Source organism: Salvelinus fontinalis, chromosome 22, assembly GCF_029448725.1.
Source record: "Salvelinus fontinalis isolate EN_2023a chromosome 22, ASM2944872v1, whole genome shotgun sequence".
Lineage (NCBI taxonomy): Eukaryota > Metazoa > Chordata > Actinopteri > Salmoniformes > Salmonidae > Salvelinus > Salvelinus fontinalis.
Window position 1 is genome coordinate 8,666,938 of NC_074686.1, and position 12,271 is coordinate 8,679,208.

The 12,271-nt window shown below is 43.4% G+C and overlaps 1 protein-coding gene across 1 annotated transcript in view; it reads left to right on the forward strand.

The window, feature by feature from the left end:
* LOC129819702 (chloride channel protein 1-like) overlaps window positions 1–8,803 on the forward strand; it is a 34,217-nt gene extending 25,414 nt beyond the window's left edge. Inside the window, exons 12-23 of the mRNA XM_055876205.1 lie at window positions 212–367; window positions 863–932; window positions 1,327–1,437; window positions 2,053–2,266; window positions 2,465–2,598; window positions 2,696–2,880; window positions 3,180–3,261; window positions 3,456–3,538; window positions 6,338–6,385; window positions 6,652–6,756; window positions 6,941–7,027; window positions 7,254–8,803. Of these exons, the coding sequence (XP_055732180.1) occupies window positions 212–367; window positions 863–932; window positions 1,327–1,437; window positions 2,053–2,266; window positions 2,465–2,598; window positions 2,696–2,880; window positions 3,180–3,261; window positions 3,456–3,538; window positions 6,338–6,385; window positions 6,652–6,756; window positions 6,941–7,027; window positions 7,254–7,703 (1,725 nt within the window). The 3' untranslated portion in view covers window positions 7,704–8,803. The remainder of the gene's footprint in view (window positions 1–211; window positions 368–862; window positions 933–1,326; window positions 1,438–2,052; window positions 2,267–2,464; window positions 2,599–2,695; window positions 2,881–3,179; window positions 3,262–3,455; window positions 3,539–6,337; window positions 6,386–6,651; window positions 6,757–6,940; window positions 7,028–7,253) is intronic.
* Window positions 8,804–12,271: the final 3,468 nt, after the last annotated feature.

The following is a 12,271-nucleotide window of genomic DNA, read 5'->3' on the forward strand; positions in this document are numbered from 1 at the left end:
AGTATTTTGAACAAGTTCTGACTACAGTACAGTTGGGTTTTGTAAAAATATCACTCTATATATTTTAAACTATTCATTACACGTTTTAAAACAATTTATCCCAAACTCTTTTAACACTAACACTTTTTAACAAAATGTTTCATTAAAACGTTTTAACAGTACTTGCCATTACTTTTCCCTCGTCCTTTCCCTTCTTTCATGCCACATGCAGCTGATGCCCAGAGAATGCATCAACTCACTGTTCGACAACTTCACCTGGACTCAAATCTGGCGCTCCCCCCCTCCCCCCGGCCTGGGGCGCTCCTCTGCCTGGCTGCACCCCGACGTCAGCGTCTTCGTCATCCTCCTCCTCTTCTTCGTCATGAAGGTACCCCTCCTCATTCCCCTGCTCTGTTTTTTTTCCCTTCTCCACCCCGTAGTGTTTCTCAGTATAGTCACACATTGCACATAGCGTCACTCAATGACAATGACAGACTCCTGGTTGAGTCCCTCATCTCAGTAGAATAAGAATCTCCTACAGAGAAGAACCCTGTAGTGGAGATTTAGTCCTCAACAGATACATTAGTATCACACTTGACATAGTTGCCTAGAGATTTCCACTGTGTGTACTGGAGGATAAGAGTGCAATACTGTGAGTGTTAGCATCAGTATGTTTAGCGTTTCCCATTGAGAATAAATAGATTTGTATCTTGTCGCAATGGTATTGTTGGATTGGAGAACTGTCATTGAATAGAGCGGTCGGGAATGTAGTCTATCATGTGAAAAATACCTTTCAAGTCAAATCATTCGTCTACACTATGGTGGAAATACTAAGATGCATTAATTCTGCTCAGTTAGTCATTTAATTCCACCCATGTCTCAGTTTTGGATGTCTGCTGTTTCGACGACGATGCCCATCCCTTCTGGAGCCTTCATGCCTGTCTTCATACTCGGTAAACAGAAGCGCAACATTATATGTCATTAGTCTAAATATGAACACCGATTACATATCAGTTTGTATTTTGTCTCATGGAAATTGACATTATCGTTCGGTGGTGAAATAATCTGATGTAGGCCTACAGTACATGACTATGGTATAAAGCATCATGGATAATCATGAAGTAGAGCATTCTGGGTACTTTTTAAATAAGTGTACCTTCAAGGATGAGATGTCATATATAAAGAGTGTGAAATTAGTGAGCCACAGAGATAGATGGGTGCTTAGAAGAAGGTCAAATTAACATTGAGTGGTTGCAGGAGGGGGGATAAATGTCTGATAGCCAACATAATAGCAACGTAAACATGACATTCCACCTCTCATATCCACCATCATCACTTTCTCCCCAGGAGCCTCTTTCGGCCGACTGGTAGGGGAGATCATGGCTGCCCTCTTCCCCCACGGGATTCTGTTTGATGGAATCTTGTACCGCATCATCCCAGGAGGGTACGCTGTCATTGGTCAGTCTCCCTTTCCACCTCCTCCTCTCCCTCTCTCTGTCAGTGCCTGCCCGTCATCTGCCTTTGGTGTGATAGTGAAATGTCACTGTCTGTTCTCTCTCTCCTGTCCTCCGCTGTCTCGGTGACCCATAAACGTATACGGTACCATTAATCTCCTTCATCCTCCCTCTCTCGCTCCCTACACATCTCCCTCCTCCCCTCTTTACCGCCGCTCCTTTCATTCCATCTCCTTTTCCCTTTCTTCCTTCACTATTCCCACGTGCCGTTCTGTACATCAGTCATCCCCCTGCTTTTCAGCCCCGAGTCCCTGATGTTTCTCCTCCTCATCCCTTGTTCTTTACCCCATGCCTCATCTTTTCTTTCCCTCCTGTACTTGTCCCTCGACTGTCAGTACTGTGTTGCCTCTTCCCATTAATCACTCCCATCGTTTTCCCATCCACCCATCACCCCCCCCCTCTTTTCATTTCTCCCTCTCCTGTGGATCATCCAGCTACACATCCCTTCCACCTGAAAATGATTTATTTCTCCCCTTTTTCTCTTTCTCTCCCCCTTCCTCTGTCTTCCATTTCTCCCTGCCTCCCCCCTTTCCTTGCTCTTCTCCCTCCTCTCTCCCAGGAGCGGCTGCACTGACCGGGGCGGTGACCCACACGGTGTCCACGGCGGTGATCTGCTTCGAGCTGACGGGCCAGATCTCCCACATCCTGCCCATGATGGTGGCGGTGATCCTGGCCAACATGGTGGCCCAGGGCCTGCAGCCCTCGCTCTACGACTCCATCATCCAGATCAAGAAACTGCCTTACCTCCCTGAGCTGGGCTTTGGACACATCAGGTGTGCAGAGAGAAGCTGCAACCGAGGTGACATGTTGGCTCTGAGGGACCCAGTTGCATTGAGGGTCCCATGCGAAAACAATGAGTTGTTTGTGTCAATATGGCCTCCTCAGCATGCTTGATTCTTCAACATAGACACACCAGAAGTACACAAGTGTTGAGCATGAATGAATGATTGGCATTTCCTTCTGACTTACAGCCAGTACAACATCTTTGTGGAGGACATCATGGTTAGGAAAGTGAAGTTTCTCTCGTTACAGTCCACCTACAGGGAGTTGATATATCTCCTGGACTCCATTTCTCTCAAAACAATACCACTAGTGGATTCAACAGGTAAAATTAATGCGTTTTTCATGAACGTGAGGATACATTTCAGTGTCTTCGAATCATTTCTTGAGTGGTTCGTCATGTGACTCTCTCTTCCCCGTAGATTCTATGATCTTATTGGGCTCCATCGACCGCTCAGAGCTCCACGCTCTCTGTGATTGGTGGCTCTCTGCAGAGAGGCGTATCTTCAGGCAGGAACACTGTTTACAGGAACAGAACCAGTATGCCAAAGACAGCTGGGAATCCTTTGCCTTTGTGGATGAAGACGATGAGGAGAGTGGAGATAAGGTTTGTCAGACCGAGAGGATTTGCAGATGTTATCGCAGGTGCAGCAAAATAGGGTTCTGAAAGGGTTCTAGGTTCTACATGGGTCTACATGCAACCTCTTTCATCCAAGAAGGTTATTCGAAGGATTCTAAAATGATTCTTTGTTTGGTGACAAAGTTCTACCTGGAACCAGAAAGTGTTCTTCTGTAGGGGCAAGCTGGAAAACCCTTACTGAAGCGTCATGTGGCAAGGAACTTATTGTATTATGTCATTATTCAAGCTGTGAATGTGATGAATTACTGTTTTGTTAAATTTCCCAGAGCACCCCAGTTCAGGAAGAACGAAATGGCCCCCTGCCGTCCCCTAAACCGCAGGAGCCCTCGTCCAATCACACAGCTCCTGGTGAGTTGAACCATCTCTCTGGAACAATATTTCTATGGGTGCCTGGCAACAGTCCCCTATTATTATTCAGCGTATTGCATATTCATATTATTATACAGCTTTGAATTATTAGGTTATCAATCTCAACATCAAGATACCTTTGTAGAAGACTTTGACCCTCGTCCATCAAATCTTTTATCATCTGTCCTTTTCAGACAAGGGCCCTCTTCAGTCCGTTAGGAGAAGTCTGTGGAATATATTCTCCTCCCAAGACAAACAGGCAGAGGTACAGTCACAGGTAGTCTATAACTGTGTGTGTACAGAATTTCTGTGTCTGTTTCTGTACCTGTGCGTGACTGTACGCTGGTGCTGAGCCAATAACCACAATGTTGGTTGTTTTTCGGTAATTGACCAACTTCAGTTAAACTATAATAATTTCATTTTGTTCAGGTTGTTTTCTGTGAGTTCAATGCACATTTTCTCTAGAGATAAATCAGATCAAGCCCGAACTGTGCGACGTAGTGGGGAGTTTTAGTTTCCAACATGCCAATAATCTACTGAGTTAAGCGCAAGAAAACATGGTAGTTAACTACAATTACCATAATCCATTGCGTGCCTACTTGTCCGCTCCATGTGGTAGAGATGAGATGACTTGGAATTATATAATAAAGTCAACAACAACAAAAAATAATGTAATATACACTGAGTATACAAAACATTAGGAACACCTGTTCATGACATGACATGACCAGGTGAATCCAGGTGAAAGCTATGATCCCTTATTGATGTCACCTTTTAAATCTACTTCAATCAGTGTAGATGAAGGGGAGGAGACAGGTAAAGAAGGATTTTTAAGCATTGAGACATGGATTGTGTATGTGTGCCATTGAGAGTGAATTGGCAAGACAAAATATGTAAATGCCTTTAAACGGGGTATGGTAGTAGGTGCCAGGTGCACCGGTTTGAGTGTGTTACAACCTCTACATGATTGGTGTCGTCGCCCCCCCCCCCACAGGACGGTTAATCTAACATAGGCTAATGTGATTAGCATGAGGTTGTAAGTAACATGAACATTTCCCAGGACATAGACATATCTGATATTGGCAGAAAGCTTAAATTCTTGTCAATCTAACTGCACTGTCCAATTTACAGTAGCTATTACAGTGAAATACCATTATATTATATTGTTTGAGGAGAGTGCACAATTATGAACTTGAAAATGTATTATTATTATTATTAATAAACCAATTAGGCACATTTGGGCAGTCTTGATACGACATTTTGAACAGATATGCAATGGTTCATTGGATCAGCCTAAAACTTTGCAAATACACTGCTGTCATCTAGTGGCCAAAATCTAAATTGCGACTGGGCTGGAATAATACATTGTGGCCTTTTTTCTTGCATTTCAAAGATGATGGTACAAAAAATATATAATTATAGGTTTTATCTTTTGCCAGATCTAATGTGTTATATTCTCCTACATTTAATTTCACATTTCCACAAACTTCAATGTGTTTCATTTCAAATGGTTTCAAGAATATGCATATACTTGCTTCAGGTCCTGAGCTACAGGCAGTTAGATTTGGGTATGTCATTTTAGGCGAAAATTGAAAATGGGGCGGATCCTTATTAAGAGGTTTTATGAACATCAAAGCTGCTGGGTTTTTCGCACTCAAGTCTCCCATGTGTATCAATAATGGTCCACCACCCAAAGAACCTCCAGCCAACTTGACTCAACCTTGTAGAGTCCATGCCCCAACAAATTGAGGCTGTTCTGAGGGCAAAAGGGGGTGCAACTCAATATTAGGAAGATGTTCCTAATGTTTTGTACACTCAGTGAAATGGGCATCACTGTCATCATGGGACTTTTATTAATTGTTTTAGTCTGTGTTGTTACAGCATTCAACCCACATAATGCATTTAATGTGAAATATTATAATAATCGAAAACCTCAATTAATTTTTTCATAATTGAATCAAAACCGAACCAACCTCAAAAAGCACTAATCGCTCAGCACTACTGTATGCACACCAAGGTCTTCCTAATGATCACTAAAGTATTTATGGAGTCGAGAATTTGAACAGCAAATGAATTAGAGGTAATGAGCCGTTGAGATGTAGATGGCGTCTCTCCTTGGCGGTTCCATTGAAAACCATATTTCAAGGAAATATGAATATTTATCCATTATATTTGTGTGGGATGAATCTTATTACTGGGCTCTGTTCTTTATGTAATCACACTTCTTTATCTAATTGAGTGTGACAAATGAATTCACAGGACTTGCAAATGGAGATTGTTCAGAGAGGCTCCCTAGTCAAACATATTTCCTCTAAGTTCTCTCATATGGAAATCAGCATTTGAAATATGGTTATTATTTGCCTGGTATGGCTGGTTGACTTTTCATATTACCAATTTATACTGCAAATATGAATAACAATGTATGTTAATGATACTATTCAATCTCCCTATTCAATGGTGATCATAATATTTTGCCACTGATTGTATATTTTACAGTTTTCTACTGGATAGGCCAGCCTTTGGTACACCGCAAACTTGTGACTATTTCATCATTGTGAAAAGCCAAATCCATGACTATTTTATACTCAAGGATGTACTTGTAAGGATGGGAATTGAATTGGATTCATACTTTTCCTGCTGCACAAATTACTGTCCCATCTCTCTTTTCAATATTGATTTGTCAATTTTCCCACACAAACCCATCGTTGTTGTAGTCTTCCACTGGCTAGCACAGCCTTGGGGTTGAATTGTGCACCCTAAACTCATGGCCATCTGAAAAGTTATGTTTCACACACACAACCAGGCTTAAAAAACCAAAAAGAGTATATCCATGAACATGCAGCCCACACAAAACATGTTGTTCTTGACACTGTACTCAACCAAATACGGTACATAACTCAACATGTTTAGAAGAGACAAATATGAGTGATTGGACAGTGATTGGAACCGCGACAATCAGCTAGGTTATGGGGCGCAGAAAATGGGGAGGCAACTAAAATGTGTGCATGACGTAAGTCAGGAAATGTCTTATCTTACACCCACCCCCCCCTCCCCGCTATTTTCTCTCTCTCAACAGGAGCCTCGCGCCAACCCTCTCCTGTCCGATACGATGACACCAGAAGAGGTAACTGATCTCATTCAGGCCCACTTGTGAGGTCCCAAGAAGTTTACATCCCCTGATGCAATACCAAATGATTAGAGCAGGCTGCCTTGTACATTTTCAAACACTTTTGTCTGGCCTAATATGTTGAAACCCATAAGAAGGTTAAAAGGTGTCAACAACCCTAAATCTCTTATGGAGGCAGTTGACGTTGAAGGTTGCGCTTTAGAGTGTATATAGCCAATTACAGTGTTGTGTTTCTTCACCTTGTGTCTTATTGGCTGGTGCAGATCAAAGAATGGGAGGAGGCTGAGATGGACAAGCCAATGGAAATTGATCAGATCCGAATAGATCCTTCCCCTTTTCAGCTGGTGGAGAGGACCTCACTGCACAAGGTTGGTTTCAAGTGCTGCCAACTCATACCAATTTGGAGATGCAGTATCTGACATCATGTCTAGACACAACTGAAATACAACCGATAGTAGATTTGCTCAGAACAGAAGCCATAGCAGAATGCTGAACCTAAAGCAGTTAGGAGTGGGGTCTAATTCTACGTCTGACCTTTTATGCCTGTCCCAGACACACACACTCTTCTCATTACTGGGCCTGAGTCATGCCTATGTCACCAGTATCGGAAAACTGGTGGGTGTTGTGGCACTTAAAGAGGTAAGGAAATGTCATCTTCTAATTTTCACTTTCTTGTATCGCTCTTTCTTTCTATTTTACTGTTTTTACATTCTCTTTTGCTTGTGACTGAACCTTGCAATTTAGTAAGGGTTGAGTCGTTATTGCCTTTTGAGTCTTACTTATCATGCTATTTTTATGTAATTCAATGTTGTGTTCTTGTGTGTTCCCTCTCTTTCCCTATCCCCACTACCCTATTCTCCCCCAGCTCCAGAAGGCCATAGAAGCCTCTACGCATAGCGGGGTCCGGCTACGCACCCCCCTGGCCAGCTTCCGCAACATCAGACAGAAGTCATCCAAGCCCCAGACAACCTCAGCCCCCACCGCACCCTCCTCCCCTCTCTCCCCCGCTCCCGTCGTCCCCCACGCCCCTGCACCGCCACCTCCCCCGACACAGGAGGAGGAAGAGATGGCGGTGTGGATCGAGGGCACGAGGCGGGAGGTAGCAGAGGTGAACAGCAGTAGTAGCAGCAGCAGCAGCGGAACAGGGAGCAGCAGTAGCAACGGTAGCCCTTCGCTACCCCACTCGTTGCCCCTCCCCCTCACTGTCGCCCTCTCCATCCCGCTTGCTGCCTCCTCCACCCCCCTCCCCGCCCTCCGGGCTGCCACAGAGCAGCAAGTGGAGGAGGAGGAGAGTGATGATGAGGAGCCCATCTAGCCTTTTAGATCAGTGCTGGTTTTTTATAACGTTTTTTTTTTAATATGGTGTGAATTTCTCTTTTAGTCTTTCTCTATCCCTTTATTTTCTCTCTCTCACTATCGAGCCTTCCCTCCGTCTTTCCTCTCTCGGTGAATGATGTCTGAATCCACGAGGAGAAATAATCTGGGCTCCATAGTAGTACTTGACTTTTTAAAGATCATTGGTTGAATTTTTTTTTTTTAAATGTAACCTTTATTTAACCTACCTTTATTTAAACAGGAGACAGTGGCTACCGGTGGTGTTTCAATAGCTAAAAATTCAACAAGGCCCACCTTGTGAGGGAGTTCTATGATCACCATACTGGGTTGATAGATGACAGTGTTAAATCAGACTGACGACAGCCAACTCAGATGTATTGATGCTAGAGATTTTTTACTTACTAATGCTATGGCTACAAACGGACAGCCACCATCCATCCCCCTTTGTAATTTAGATGAATCGCTCACTTGATGATAACACAAAACAAACACATGCTGAATGATTTTATGATGGTGATTTTTCCTACCCCCCCCCAACAAAAACTGGGGAGTGTTCTTTAGGCACTAGATGGAGGAAAATGGACTGAAACAGGAGGGACTACCTCAGCAAATAAGAAATGCTGATATTTGTTTTACGTTGCGAAACATCGTAAAATGTTACTCTTTGCATGCCCTAATGAACAAAACCCGATGTTCTTGTGACACCACTGAGCACAGAAGAAAAAAGACACGGTTATGATACAGGGTTTTATGTGAAAAGTAGTTGAATTATGAATGAACCTCTTTCTCTCTGGCTCTTTCTCTCTGGCTCTTTCTCGCTCTACTTCAAACAGTTTCTCAGGTTGCTCCCTATGTCTTTAAACCTGCAGATTTTGGACAGAGGAATCTTTGCTGTCTGTTAAATGAAAAGGATTGCTATTATATTTTGTCAATCTGTTTTTTAATGTCTGAATGTACAGTATGTATGTTTATCTGTCTTTAGTCGTGTATTTATTTATCTTTTGTAGAGACGATTTTTCTCTGAATGTATAAAACGATGACTAATGTAGTTAATAAAAGGTTAGAAACTTATCTGCCAAATGATTTATTGTTGTGATTATTCAATGCATATGGATTTAGAACAAACCAACTAATACAACTATTATAACAAAAGTTAATGCTACTTACATTAAATGAACATAGGCTTTTTGAATAAACTAAGCAACATGCCTGTTAACTTAAAGCAATAGAGGCATCTTTGTCATTTTGATGAATTGATGAACAAATTAGTGGTTCCCAGCTCCACTCCCACACTTTCTGTCTCTCCCTTCTATTGTAATCAACGTTACAGGCAGTAAAACAATGTCCTCCAACAGAACAATTAGTCAGTTATAAAGAAACAGACAGAGGGTAGTGAAGCCTACAGTAAGACGCCAGTAACGAAACCAGAAAAGCCATATTGTTTACAGGACTGTAATGCTCCAGATTTCATAGCATTGTGGGCGAAACTAATGGATTCCAAAATTCTATGAATAAATGTTGTTCCCTTTTTAATACTTTTCAGCTATGTCAGAATTAATGGGATATTTGAGTTGTCCTTAATCCATGGTGGATGTGAGTGACCCAGTATACTCTAAATCCTAACCCAGCTGACAAGCATACAGCATTGAATTGAGAATGTCTAATAAATTACAATTAAATTATTGAATTTGAAGTAGTAAACAGGATACAGAATTGCAATTAAAAAAGTAATTCAAGGAAATATAATTGAATTCAGTGAAATTCAAATGTCTCTTCTATATTTGGTGTAGTCTATACAAAAATACATTGTGTACATAACATCAATCATGAAAATAGATTTGGTTATTCTAAGCACTAAGGTTAAAAGAGTATTTTTATTTAACATTTCTTTAACTAGGCAAGTCAGTTAAACAATGACGGCCAAACCCTAACGACGCTGGGCCAATTGTGCGCCGCCCTATGGGACTCCCAATCACGGCAGGTTGTGATACAGCCTGGAATCGAACCAGGGTCTGTAGGGACCCTCTAGCACTGAGATGCAGTGCTGCACCACACTTTTCCAGAGAAAGTGATATATTCTTTGGTATCTGTAAGTGTGACCTGTCAGACTCAATGAAACTCATGTTTATGATTGAGTGGAATTTATTTGAATTACACTGAATGAAATTCTACCTCCTGTCACTCAAACTCAAGTTCAAATTCTACATCCTGTGGGATGTGGCCAATTCAAATAGAATTTAAACTCATGAGTTGAATGGGAGTCAAAATTGAGCCCAACCCTGGCATGCAGTGGCCAAAAAGCATCCCACCAGAGCTTTAAATGGTATATGTGACCAACCACCTCGATTCGGTCTAATGTAGCAACATTTGAAATTGTGTTTTTTACATTGGATAAAAGTAGAGACTCAGAGCTACAAAATGGTATATCATATGCTCATATGCTGTTGAGGAACAATGGGGAAATAATTCTGCTTTGAAAGTTGATAAACTTGTAACCCCACTTTTGAGAAAATGGACCTTGAATGTCTGGTACACCTACTGGAGAGCTATTCTTTATCTACAACTATTCAGCATCATTCACACCATCTTAAGCCTTAGTCCCACCCATCTCTTTAAGGATTCATATGTGAGGCACGTAGCTAACTTGATGGGTCATGTAATCATCTGGCGAATTGGAGTCTTGTTTAGACATGTAGCTAGCTAGCTAAACAATAAAAACAGATTGTCATAGCTAGCTACCATGCATGAAATGCTGTAGTATGAATCTGTAGGTAGCTAAATGTCACGACTTCCGCCGAAGTCGGCTCCTCTCCTTGTTCAGGCGGCGTTCGGAGGTCGACATTTGGAACGTTTGGGGGTCTCGATCAGCCTTACTTCGGGTTTCCACCCCGAGAGTAATGGGCAGGTGGAGAGAGTAAACTAAGATGTGGGCAGGTTTCTGCGATCCTATTGCCAGGACCGGCCGGGGGAGTGGGCGGCGTTCATGTCCTGGGCAGAGATGGCGCAGAACTCGCTCCGCCACTCCTCCACTAACCTCTTCCCCTTTCAGTGTGTATTGGGGTACCAGCCGGTTCTGGCACGGTGGCATCGGAGTCAGACTGAGGCTCCTGCGGTGGACGAGTGGTTCAGACGCGCGGAGGAGACCCGCTCAAAAGACCAGCGCGGACCGTCACCGCAGTGAGGCCCCGGTGTTCGCACCAGGGGACAGGGTCTGGCTCTCAACCCGAAACCTGCCCCTCCGCCTGCCCTGCCGGAAGCTGGGCCCGCGGTTTGTGGGGCCATTCAAAGTCCTGAAGAGAGTGAACGAGGTATGTTACAGGTTACAGCTTCACCTCGATTACCGTATTAACCCCTCGTCCCATGTGTCCCTCCTCAGGCCGGTGGTGGCTGGTCCGCTCCAGAAGTCTGAGGTACGGGAGGTCCCTCCGCCCCCTCTGGACATCGAGGGGGCCCCGGCGTACTCCGTCCGTTCCATCCTGGATTCAAGGCGTCGGGCGGGGGGCCTTCAGTACCTCGTGGAGTGAGAGGGGTATGGTCCGGAGGAGAGGTGCTGTGTTCCGGTGGCTGATGTATTAGACCCTGAACTACTGCGTGAGTTCCGCCGTCGCCGGCCGGATCGCCCTGCGCCTCGCCCTCCGGGTCATCCTCGAGGCTGGTATCGACGCACCGCTAGAGCCACGCGTCGGAGGGGAGGGGTACTGTCACGACTTCCGCTGAAGTCGGCTCCTCTCCTTGTTCGTTCGGCGGTCGGCGTCACCGGCTTTCTAGCCAACGCTGCTCCATTTTTCATGTATCCATTTGTTTTGTCTTGTTCCCTGCACACCTGGTTTTCATTCCCCAATCAATTCATATGTATTTATTCTTCTGTTCCTCATCATGTCTTTGTGTAGGATTGTTTTGTGTTACGTGTATTTTTATATTGTGGATATTGTTACGTGCATTATTTTTTGTCTATGTTCCGTGTTTTGGGCACATTTTATATTACTTTGTGCTGTCATTTTGACCGGAATAAAAAGTGCGCCTGTTCACTACACTCTGCTCTCCTGCACCTGACTTCGCCTCCAATACACAATCCTAACACTAAAGTTAACCAACTAAGTTCAATGTCAGCAAGCTAGCTAACATTAGGCTATAACTAGCAATACAAATGACTTTCTGAGATACTAATAATATTACTACACAGATCATACAAGTAACGTTAGCTAGTGAGCCAGCAAGCTAATGTTCGCTAGCTAGCTAACCATACACTTAACTTGCAATGAAAACAACTTTGACTAAATTTGAAACTTATAATATCAGAAAATGTAGCTTAATATCTGAAAATGTAACTAGACTCTTAACCCTTTACATGGATGAAAGCTTCATGGCAGACTGGAACCCCTTTAACTAAGTAAGAAATCCTGTGTCGTTTCCGTTTTGTTTGTACAGCTTGTTTGGCCCGTTGTGTCAAGTCAGTCCGGTTCACACTGACCGTGTGCAGAAAGTAGTCCATCACAACTTTTTCCCACTGATCTTTGTCGATAGCGCCTGCTAAATTCAGGTCAGCAA